The sequence below is a fragment of the Engraulis encrasicolus genome, chromosome 13, assembly GCF_034702125.1.
Source record: "Engraulis encrasicolus isolate BLACKSEA-1 chromosome 13, IST_EnEncr_1.0, whole genome shotgun sequence".
Taxonomy (NCBI): Eukaryota; Metazoa; Chordata; class Actinopteri; order Clupeiformes; family Engraulidae; genus Engraulis; species Engraulis encrasicolus.
The window spans coordinates 28,400,711-28,413,210 of NC_085869.1; the positions used below are offsets into that span (position 1 = coordinate 28,400,711).

Sequence of the window (12,500 nt, forward strand, 5' to 3'; positions counted from 1 at the left end):
GCCTCATACACGTAGGTAAAAAGGGAGGAGGCAGAGTGGACTGGAGTGGAGTGGAGTGGAGTGGAGAGGAGGGCTACGGAGGGGGCGCCCTGCCATGTTGAGAGAATGGCACCTCTGGCTGCATCTTGGCATCCGCTGTGAACTGCACAAATATGAAGGCGAGGAGGTTCACTTGAAGCGGGCCATTTTCTCCGGTGAGCCAGTCTTGACCAGGTCACAAATGACTTCCCTTGTTCCCTCCAACAACCCCCCCCCCACACACACACACACACTCACACACCAGTACACCACTGGCCCCCTCCACCAATCCAAATCCCCACCACCCACCACTGCCAAAGGCACGTGTCAGTGCCTGTCCGCGGGACGCAGTCCTTTCAGAATTTCACACCTACAGACAACACAAAAGCCTGATCCGTCACATAACTGTGGCTCGTTTCTAAACGCATGGCACAGCGGGCTGCGGAAAAGAAAAGCAAGTGAAGAGAGGCAGTGTTGAAGAGGAGGGTGAGGGGAGAAAAAGAGAGTGATGGAAAGGGGGGAAAAGCAAAAAGAAGAGATGAGTCATGCCTCTATAGCACAGCAGAAGCTCTGACCTCAGCCTCTCTCTCTATCTCTCTCTCTCTCTCTCTCTCTCTCTCTCTCTCTCTCTCTCTCTCTCTCTCTCTCTCTCTCTCTCTCTCTCTCTCTCTCTCTCTCTCTCTCTCTCTCATATTCCTGCAATGCCTACAGTCTCAAAAACCTCGCAGCAGAGCAGACTGTTGCCGTAATAATAACCGCTCAAATAAATTGCCGGCGCCGGCAAGAAAGCTCAAAAGCAATTGCGGATAATTATGATATTCTCCTCAGCAGTTGTTTATTTTTAGTGTCTTTTAATGATATTGTGTAGAGGAGAGGAGGCCAAGGGAGGGAGATGGAACATTCAAAGTCCATTACGATCCCAGTAGAATTAAGTTCCACTGTTCTCTCTCTCTCTCCATCTCCTTCTCCCCCCTGTGTCTTCATTGTCCATGACAGGTAGACTGTTTTTTATTGTTTTATTTTCACCCCCCCCCCCCCCCCCCCCTCAAAGTCTTTTTCGCTTGAGTTCCTCTTCTCGCTTCATGTACACATATAGCTACAAGTACACAATGTACACAGGGATGTACATCCTGATTGTGTGTGCGCGCGCGTGCGTGAGTATGTTCACAGTGAACGAGCACACAGGCCCTGCGTAACGCAGACATCATATCGGTGGTGTCAGATCGGACCAAAACACACCTGTGTTGTATAATGGTGACATTGAACCCTGTTTCCCTTGCATCCTGCTCTCCGCAGGGGGTCCAGGTATTCTGAGCCTCTCTCAAGACATTTAGGAGACAGACCTTTTTCATCTTTTTGCCTCCTTCCTCTCTTTATTTCTTTTCCTTTCCTCCCACCCTTCCTCCCTTCCCTCTCTTCCATCCTTCCCCTTTCTTCCTTTTTTCCTCTGTAACAAAGGTCAATATTTTCCCGACATGAAAGTGCATTGTTATTTTTTTGTTCTCTTTTCCCATCTCTCTCTCGCTCTCTCTCTCTCTCTCTCTCTCTCTCTCTCTCTCTCTCTCTCTCTGTCTCTTGCCTTCTTCTCTTTTCTCTTTTGTGCCGGAGCGTTTTGTGGACATGCTGTCACGACTCTGTGTCAGCCTTTAATGATGGGCTTGATAGGAGGATATCAAAAGGCGGCCTGGAAGTCGGCCTCTCTTTCCTGGGTGCACAGTAGGATGCTCTAGTGATTGAGGGAGTAGGCCTCGCACGTGTGTGTGTGTGTGTGTGTGTGTGTGTGTGTGTGTGTGTGTGTGTGTGTGTGTGTGTGTGTGTGTGTGTGTGTGTGTGTGTGTGTGTGTGTGTGTGTGTGTGCGCGTGTGCGCGTGTGTGCGTGTGCGCGTGGGCGTGTGTGTGTGTGTGTGTGTGTGTGTGTGATTGGAGGGGGGCGCCTTTGAAGCAACTTGTTGGTTTCGCCGTCAGTTATCCGTTTTATTCCGTCTTACTTTTATATTTCTCCCATTGCCTCATGTGTTACTTTTTTTCTGCCCTGAGCCCAAGAGGGCTTCTTTTTTCCCCTCCTTCGCCAGATTTATTAGGGATAGACTGAGAATGAGGGTAGCAATCATTTCCCTCAGGTCTCCTCCAGGTAAAGACGTATATTTTTTATCTTTTTTATACTCTTTCCTGCAAATTTGCCCCCTGGATTTATTTGAAACCGCATTAGACATGACGTGGGAAGTAGAGGAGTTTATGTTTGGCATGCAGGTGGGTCTCTGTGTCAGTGCAAAAGGCAAATGAATTAAAAACAAACCTCAGGGGCAGTCCACCATCAGCTTGCTGCAATCCCTCTTTGCTCCTTGCAACCAGCCTACTGACACTTTGCCCCAGAAACCTGTTCTACAGGCTGACTTGTCATGTCATGGTCGATGAATGCAAGGCAATTTCTCAGAGGAGTCGAAATGGCATGTCTATGCAATGTACACATGCAGTCAATGTACACATTAAATTCATGACTTTGCTAATGCACATGACATGTCATATCATTCTTATGACGCTTACATGTCATCCTTGTGTAGACCCCTTTAAATGAAGGGGAATTGCCGGTAATTTCAGCAGGCGGATGCCTGGTCCATAGGTTATTTCATTCATTTGTCTTTTTTTACTGACTCAGATGTAACTCGTGACCCCTTGTGATGCTGAGGTCATGTACGCAGGGTGATTTCACACCAGAGTAGAAATGGCATGTCTATGCAATGCATGTGTATACGAACCACGCGCTGGCATGAAGCAGGTTTATGAATGCTGAGTTATAGCGTCATAAAGAGCCAGCCAGGTCAGATTACTCTCCCTGCTGCCCAGACAAGACTGCCAGACTTTGTGGAGATTTTTTATTGTGGCGATTGTGGAGTACAGTTTGGGTGTAGAGAGGTATGGAAGTTGAAGTGTGTGTGCGCATGTGCGTGCGCACGTGTGCGCGTGCATGCATGCGATGCGATAAGTAAAACATGAGACTCGTCTGGTTTTCTGAGGGTTTTTTCAGCTATTGACTGTGGTGCTAATGTTGAGATTGAGCACACACTTGCCACATTACAGTGCAAACCACAGTGCTCTGAACAGTTTCTGCATATCTGATGTCCAATATCATCTTTTGTTTAGGCAGCCATTGCTGGTTTTATGGCAGTATCGTGCCATATCAAAGTCTCTTCGTTCTTTGTTTTGATTTTTTTAGTGAACTTAACAAAGGGCAGTTTGGTCTGAAGAGAACTTTCTTAGACAATGGACATTCTTGAGCTGGTTTGGTTGCTGGCATGTGAGGCATATTATGTTAAACAAAAGCAGGGAGGGCTTTGAAGACTGATGTTTTTGAAAGATTATGTCACCTCTCTAAAAACCCTTTTTGAATGAACTTGCTCATCGTTGTAGTGTGGTAACTTGAAAAAGGAATGTTGAATTGAACACCATCAGAATTAATGATTAATGTTTCATTAATTAAATACAATTACTTCTCTATTAAGTCTAGAATTCAAACTCAGTAGTTTAATAACTAAATGTTCTTATGCTGCACATGAATTTCCCCTCTGGGATCAATAAAGCTACTCTACTCTACTCTACTCTACTCTACTCTACTCTACTCTACTCTACTCTACTCTACTCTACTCTACTCTACTCTACTCTACTCTACTCTACTCTACTCTACAACTCTGCTTTTCTCTGAGATGGTCTCAACTCAGAGAAGTGCTTTTATGTCGTTTAATTATTTTGTTTTTTGAAGTGTGTGAGGATGAGTTATAAACACTCCACTCCATCCTTTAAAGAATTGTTCGAAGCTGTGTGTTTGTTCAGCGAGGGTGAGGCAAGTGGGCAGTTGGGGTGGGTTTAGAGTTGAATGGGATTCCGAGTAGTTGTTGGTGTTTTGTCGGGGGTTAGGGGATGGGTTGGGAAGGGCGGGGGTGGGGGGCGTGCTGGTGCTGGTGCTGCTGCTGATGCGAGACATGGGGTGTGATAGTGGTGATGTTTGAAGTGAAGGCCTCCCAAGTGTGTGTATGTGTGTGTATGTGTGTGCTTGCGTGCGTGCGTGCGCGCGTGCGTGCGTGCGTGTGTGTGCCTGTGTGTAAAGGGGAAGATGACCCCTGCCTAAGGTGCCTCCGTCTTCATCTTTCATTAACCTCTGTTCTCCATTATCCCGCCTCTCCTCCTCTGTCCCTTTCAAACGGCAGCAGACAGCTTTCTTCTCCTCGCTAATTGATGCCAGCTACCAACCAGGGCTAACCCTGCTCTTTATGTCCCTCTCACCCCTTCTCTTTCTTTTGCTCTCTTTCTCTCTCTCTCTCTCTCTCTCTCGCTCTCTCTGTCTCTCTTTCTCTCTCTGTCTCTCTCTCTCTCTGTCTCTCTCTCTCTCTCTCTCTCTCTCTCTCTCTCTCTCTCTCTCTCTCTCTCTCTGTCTTTGTCTCCCAATCCCTTCATCCTCTGCTATCCTCTGGCCGTGTTCAACTTTTCATCCTTTTTTCTTCCTTGTTTTAATCTTTTATTTTTATTTTATCATGCCTTAGAACTAGGCCTTTCTTTTGTGCCCTCGTCTGTCTGTCTCTCTGTCTCTCTCTGTCTCTCTCTCTCTCTCTCTCTCTCTCTCTCTCTCTCTCTCTCTCTCTCTCTCTCTCTCTCTCTCTCTCTCTCTCGCTATCTCTCTCTCTGTGTCTCTCCTGCTTCTGGCTTCTTTTCCTCTCTTTTCCTTTCCTTTTCCCCCTTTCTTTCTCCGCCTTTGATCTGACCTGACAACTCCTAAGCTACTGTTTCCTCCCGCCACTTAACTCGGACCACATTTCCTCCGGAGCCCTCGCTCCAGAGAGAACACTTCTTCCTTCTCTTTATATCTCTCTTCTCTATTCTATTGCTTCTCTTGTTTTCTGTCTTGCTCAGTCTCTTCTTCTCTCTCCCTGTCTGTCTGTCGGACTCTCTCTCTCTCTCTCTCTCTCTCTCTCTCTCTCTCTCTCTCTCTCTCTCTCTTTCTTTCTCTCTCGCTCACTGCCGTCACAGCCGACATACAGTCTCCGAACACGCTATTCGACCCGTGCCTGCAGTTCACCTAGGGGCGCTGTCGAGCGAGCACAGCACATAAGGCTGGCGCTAATAACTCACAATTGTGCTCTCTATCAGCTGAAACCTGAAAATATTACTGTGGGTTCTGAAAAACCGGTGTGGACTTAAATCAAATGTACAATAACCTGTGAGTTATAGCCTTCTGATTTCTTACAGGTTTGGCATTTGCGAGTCAGCCTCCGCTAGCATCTTGCTAACAAATTTGCTTTACGGCAGTTGTGATAACAGCAATACAGCCGGTCGACCAATCCAACCGCAGTGTGTGAAGTCACTTGTGACGTAATATTGACAATAAAGGTGAATTTTATGAAGATCAAGCAAGTTTAAAAATTCAAACTAAGTGCTGTTTGGAAGGATAATTTATCCTGCCTTTGGGAAAATTAAAATGAAAGCTATCGACTATCTCTATCCAAAGCAACGGCTGTATCTATTGTGGAGCTCCATATGTCCCCATTCATTCTGACTGAGCTCTGCGCTCCTCCGTTGGCGCCCCATAGAGTGCAGTACCACCCTGGAAAAGTCGCCGGTTTGCTCTCTCGTCATAGCCATAAAACCTCTCTGCTGCCGCTCTGGGTCTGTCATTCTGCCGTACTAAGGCAAAAGGCAGTAACATTTTTTCAAAAATTAGTTTTTGTCATATTTGCAATATTAAGCATCAGTTTAATCATGTGAACAATGATGGAGGGTGAAATAATTTGTTTTGAGGGTAAAATAAGATGCAAAGTAAAATAAGTTGAAAATCCTTTGGGGAAACTAAGGCAGAACACTGTAACTTCAGTTACTGCTTTTTTGCTTTCTGATCTGGACCTGCGGAATCCCGGAACTCTGAAGTTCCAAACTGAGGCAGAACACAGTGATAACAGTTACTAAAGATGGGATTTATGGCGTTCCTTTCAAAGAGCTGTTAAAAACTGTCTCTTTTGGCTCTTTTTAAATTATTTATTCAGTGTTTAGAATGTAATATTTTGACTCCACCTCTAGGCATTTTTTTCCAAACAAAAACTGATTATCATCCTGCTTCTAAGACCGTTTCTGCCACTCTTTCAGGTAGATAATAGATGGCTCATAGACGTAGACAGGCATACTAAAAAAATATATACATAAAATTACTGCATTGTAGCTATAACCAGATTGTGAGGACATTAAGATACCTTTAACATAAAATTTCTCAGTTTCACACTCTAGTGAGTTACTGTCTTTTGCCTTAGTAGGGCAGCATTGTGCACCCTAAAAATCACAGTATTTTTTTGTTTTACTCTCTCCCTTCTTCTTTTAGTTTTTCTCTCCCAGTTCTCTCTCTCCCTTTCTCTCTCTCTCTCTCTCTCTCTCTCTCTCTCTCTTGCTCAGTCTCTTCTTCTCTCTCCCTGTCTGTCTGTCGGACTCTCTCTCTCTCTCTCTCTCTCTCTCTCTCTCTCTCTCTCTCTCTCTCTCTCTGAACACATCTGTTTTGAATGCCTTGCTGCGTGTGCTTGTGTCACCATTAGGCGCTGGCCATGGAGACTTTGATTTTTCCCCTCTTCCCTGGCTCCACCCATTTCCTATTCTTGTGCCACAATGCCCGTGTGTTTGTGTAGTGTGGATCCTTTATGTCATCCAATGTGTGTGTCTTCCCATTGGCTTTCAACCGCAAGACATGCTGCGTGTGTGCGTGCGTGCGTGAGTTTGGGGGTCCTATATTGACGAGCGTGCAGTGTCGATGTTTGCTGTGTGTTTGTGTTGTTGTGTGTTTATGTGGTTTATCTGTTGTCTGATAGCAGTGCTTGTACTATCTCAAAGGGATTCTTTTTTTACAGTGTGAGTGCATTTGTTCCAGTACAGATGATCCTTTTCACGTCTTGCTTGACACACTAATCCCCTCCCCTCTCTCTCTCTGGCACGCACGCACGCACGCATGCACGGACGCACGCACGCACGCACTGATACTCACCCATAATCCCACATATGCTAACTGCATCTATAGCTTGTAATGTTTGTTGTTACATGGTCTTTCCCTCTGTGTAAATTATATTGTGTTTAATAGAACTTCAGCAAACTGTTATTCATGTACAATTATTCAACCATGTTTATTTATAATATGTTTTCCAATTTAATAATGACACACAAATGTACAACAAATTTACCACTTATCTGGTCCCCACCATTGTATGTTCTCCAGAGAGCAATTCAAACCTCAGATGGGTTTTGTATTGCATAATTCTCCTGCGAAATTCAGGCCAGAGGTAATTCAGTATTTTTGGTAGTAAACTGGAAAAACCCTCTTTTGTAGGTTGTGAATTGTGCATTTTTCTGCCTTTCATTGTCAGGGCATTTTAAAGAGAAAGGGCCATTATTTCTCCTCGGATGGCCGCCTTTGCCCCAAAATTGAGTTTGTGTGGTTGGGGATGCACATGTGGCCTGCTTTGGGTTGAGACACACACACACACACACACACACACACACACACACACACACACACACACACACACACACACACACACACACACACACACACACACACACACACACACACACACACACACACACACACACACACACACACACACACACACACACCACACCCCACAGGGCTGAGCTGGGGCCACAAACCAGCCCAGGCAGTTTTGAAATAGATCAGCCCCTCACCCCCACCCATACTACAATTTTGATGGGCTCACTCCACTCTATTGGGGAAAATTGAAACAAGCTAAAAAACAAAAGCATCGGCCCCTGATGACTGTCGGTCCACCGGGAAAATGCCCTGTATGACAGATCATCAGTCCAGCCCTGACACACACACACACACACACACACACACACACACACACACACACACACACACACACACACACACACACACACACACACACACACACACACACACACACACACACACACACACACACGCACACACACATGGTAACCCTTTCATTTGCAGGCATTGACAATATGTACCATTTGTTGGTGTGACTATGGTTTATGCCACTGTCTGGCAGACAGCAGTGCTTCTATTTATTACAACTCTAAATGATCTCTCAGACCATCTCTTCCCTTGTCGCTGTGTTTGTGACATAGAATGAGAATGACTTGGCAGAGTTTTTTTTCCTTATTTTTTTATCCTCACTGTCCTCTGTTCCTTGTTCATTGCTCTCTCACTGCCGCTAACTTGCTCCCTCTGTCTTTAAAAAGAACAAAAAAAACACTGTCCTTGCTAAGGTCTACCTGTCCATATGCATTTACAGTAGTATCTATCTCTCACTCTTGCTATCCATCCATCTCTCTCTCTGTCTCTCTGTCTCTCTGTCTCTCTCTCTCTCTCTCTCTCTCTCTCTCTCTCTCTCTCTCTCTCTCTCTCTCTCTCTCTCTCTCTCTCTCTCTCTCTCCCTCTCTTTCTCTCTCCCTCTCTTTCTCTCTCTCACATTCACTCACTCACTCACACTCTGTCTGTCTAGCAATGGAAGGATATAGAAAAGGAACAAAATTGTCAAGTTATAGTTTGTCCGTCCCTCTTCCCCCATCCCTCCTCCCTCTTGTCTCTTCCCTCCTCCCACTCCCTCTCCACCTCCCATCAGGCAGAGGCGAGGGAGACCATCCCCAAGATGTTGGTGGAGCTGGACCTGGGCCGCACAGAGAAGTGTGTGCGGGTGAACTCGGTGTCCAGCGGGCTGGCGGAAGCCGACCTGGAGGTCATCCTGGGGGCCCAGGTGCTGCCCACCGCCCTCATGCTGCCCAAGGTGGAGGACACCGGGGAGGTGCACTGGGTGAGTGAAGAAGGAGTGAATGAATGAGAAGGAATGAGTTGATAAATGAGCAGGGCCGTTGACAGCTTTGGCCAGCCCAAAATGACCCCCCCACCCACTACATACAATTTAATGAGCACCCAATTCTGGGGGTAGCGTGAGCAATACAGTAGCATATTGAAATTGGTAGAACTGTTCCTTTTTAAGGCTGTTCCCAAAGTTTTTTCCTGGCGCACCCCCTTGTACATTTCAATGTGGTTCGCGCACCCCCTAAGGGAATGTTTTGGCATGCGGATGGCCCACTCAAATATGGCTTCACTGCAAAACACGTTGCACATTATTTAGAGTCTTTTGGGGAATCCTCATTTTGGATAGACTTGATGTTTATTCAAGCATACAATTCACCATACAATTAAAAAGTACTTCATTTTGATTAATGCTGTATTATAAACTCTGCTTTAAGCCATTTTACACCGGATTTCTCCTTTAATGCTGAGTTGACCTATACACCTAACCCTTAGCTTAGAGTATGTATATCATCGTTTTCAGAGAGTTATACCCAGGGAAACAGATGTGCAATCGATTCGTTTTTCTGGGACGAAGGAAGACAGCAATAGATGTGTGGGGATAGTGAGAGTGGATTTTGACTTATTACTGCATAGATAGATTTGGTAAATCCTATGCATCTGGTTATATGCAGTAAGTCACCCCCCCCCCCCAACACACACACACACCCTTCATGTATGCCTTAAACAAACAAGAGAGGTGTAGAGCTCCCTTGATCCCAGAGCCACAGATTATTCCTCACCCTGTCGTCCATGCTTTAAAGATTTACTTCTTGGAAATGGAGATATGATTGTATCACCTTTAGATGGTGCGTATGGACAGTGAGTGAAATGAATGATCTGAGTTGACCTGAAATAATGTTTTCAGTGGAACCCCTTTTTGAAGATTTTTCCTTTTCACACCCTGACCTGTGCTCATGGTTCTTTCCTCTTCTCACAGAGCTGTATTTTATCCTGGGAGCTGCAATTCAAACATCTCATATTTAAAAGTCTCAGCCGTGCTTGACAGCTGCGGTCTGACTAAAAGAAAGATGACAATAATGGGAAAAAAGAGGGCCCTCCCTTCCCCTCACTGTTTTACACCTTGTGCTCATTTTAACCTGCTCCCATGCACGCACACACACACACACATGCACGCTCTCACTTGATGAGGTCCCCCTTTGACTTCCATTATAATACGACTAACTTGGAATTTGTCAAATAGATCTATGCCTTGAGCAATACATCTTTGCCCAGTCCCTAATTCTAACCTGTCAGGAAAGCAATGTGTGGGCATTTTTAGTGTTACTAGTAACAACAAAATGACCAGGAAACCATTTTTAGATTAGCAGGGACCACAATATGCCACAATATGGAAACATCTCTCTTTCTCTGTTTTTTTACTGTCTCAGAAAAGTGCAATTGTTCCCTACATGTATGGCAACAGCAGAGCCACTCATACACACGCGCACGCGCACGCGCACGCACACACACACACACACACACACACACACACACACACACACACACACACACACACACACACACACACACACACACACACACACACGCACACACACACACACACACACACACACACACACACACACACACACACACACACACACACACACACACTCACACAGCATACATTTCAATGTGACATTTATTTGGCTATGGCGAATCCCATTCATAGCCATGTCTCCTAGACCCCTATGTATGTAATCCACTGTATATAAAGGACCATTTTATGTCCAAATCAATCTTTAAGGCTTCGCTCCTTCGAATTTGTGCATTTTTATGGTATAAACATTGTCGGAATGGAATGAGGTCACGGTGGTATATTAGGAACAGACACTCTGGTCAGATGAGAGAGAGAGAGAAAGAGAGAGAGAGAGGGACGGAGAGAGAGAGGGACGGAGAGAGAGAGGGAGAAAAAAAAAAATTTTAACCTCCAGCATGTGTGGATGACACTATGACTGTGACCGTCCGTCCCGTCCCTCTGTTCTGACAAGAATTACAAGGCAGTGTGAAAATCAATCAGGGGCATTTAATTGTCCCGTGTCCCACGGTATCAGCATGGCCTTCTGGCCTTGACACATCTGAGAGCAGCCTGGTGGAGGCACTGCACAGCACACCACACAGCCAGGGAAGCTGACAGAGGGACAAAGGGGTCAGTTATCCCGGGCTCAGGGAGAGGGGGGGGCTCAGAATTACCGTAGGTCGTCATTATATCGTATGTATTCTGTGGGGGTGGGGCCCTTTCAGATGACTTTGTCCAGGGCCCGGCCAAAGCTGTCAGCTGCCCTGTGCACAGCCTCAGCCCTATAGCCATGGTCATGGGAAGGACCTCGGCTAGAGTGGAGGGGAAAAATAATAATAAAAAAGTGAGAAACACTAAAAATACCCGTGACATTTTCTCTCTCCCCCGTCCTACCCTCCCTTCTCTCTCACACACAATCTGTTCCTCTCTCTTTTTCTCTCACAGTCACTCTCTCTCCCTGGCATGTTCTCTCTCTCTCTCTCTCTCTCTCTCTCTCTCTCTCTCTCTCTCTCTCTCTCTCTCTCTCTCTCTCTCTCTCTCCCTCCCTCCCCTCCCTACCCCTCTCTAGCTCTCTCTCTCTCTCTCTCTCTCTCTCTCTCTCTCTCTCTCTCTCTCTCTCTCTCCCTCCACTCCCTACCCCTCTCTATCTCTCTCTCCCTCTCTCTCTCTCTCTCTCTCTCTCTCTCTCTCTCTCTCTCTCTCTCTCTCTCTCCCTCCCTACCCCCCCCTCTCTCTCTCCTTCTCTCTCTCTCTTTCCTCCTCCCTCACCATCTGTACAGAGCACAGCAGTGTCCATGTATAAAGTCATGAAGTAAGAGGAGACCGCAGGTTTCTTCAAAGCAATAATAACAAACTTTTCCATTTCCCTGTAAAACGGGAATTGATCCCTGTTGCCGTGCCCAGGGAGGGGCCGAGTGTTTTTCTTGGCGTCCGCTCAAGAAAGCGATGACATTTTGAAACTGGCCTTAGAAAGTCAGTCTGATGTGTCTGAAAATAAGAGAGGCTCTCTCTCAGCCCAGCGATGCTCCTACCCACAGCGACATTTGCGAGGGCATGGACTCACAACGGGGCATTTTAAAATGTATACACTATTGGTAGATGTAAATAATTGACAAAATTGGGATGATGTGACAAAAGTAACTAAGCATAACATGGAGGAGAGAGACTATTTAGGAGACTGATTAAACTTTGCCTTATACAGGTAATAATCATAATGAAATGATGTCTGTCTGAGATTACTGCTGATTTTTGTGCGTGCAACTAAAGGTTGAATAAACGAAACAAAAAAAGAATTGACAGAGGGTCACTGCTTTTGAAACGTCTATGATTTTAAGACCTTCGCTGTTATTGAACAACTGTCTTTGCAATGAAAATTTACTATTACTAAATTTACTACTACTATTACTATGTCAGAACGCTATAAAGGACTTTTAGAAAAAGCACAACAAAATACCTCCTCTTAATGTATGTTCTCTACAAGTCTTCTGTTGTCCAGTCTTGCACTTTAAATGTCTGTATGAGCAATGTCTACGTCCATACTGTCTATGTCCATGTATGAGTACTGTCTATGTCTATACTGTCTATGTCCTTACCTAG

At 45.6% G+C, this 12,500-nt stretch overlaps 1 protein-coding gene across 1 annotated transcript in view; it reads left to right on the forward strand.

Annotated features, from left to right (window-relative positions):
• The window catches only part of clybl (citrate lyase beta like), a 134,117-nt gene that overhangs the window by 88,540 nt on the left and 33,077 nt on the right, over positions 1–12,500 (forward strand). Inside the window, exon 3 of the mRNA XM_063214550.1 lies at positions 8,649–8,837. Within this exon, the coding sequence (XP_063070620.1) occupies positions 8,649–8,837 (189 nt within the window). The remainder of the gene's footprint in view (positions 1–8,648; positions 8,838–12,500) is intronic.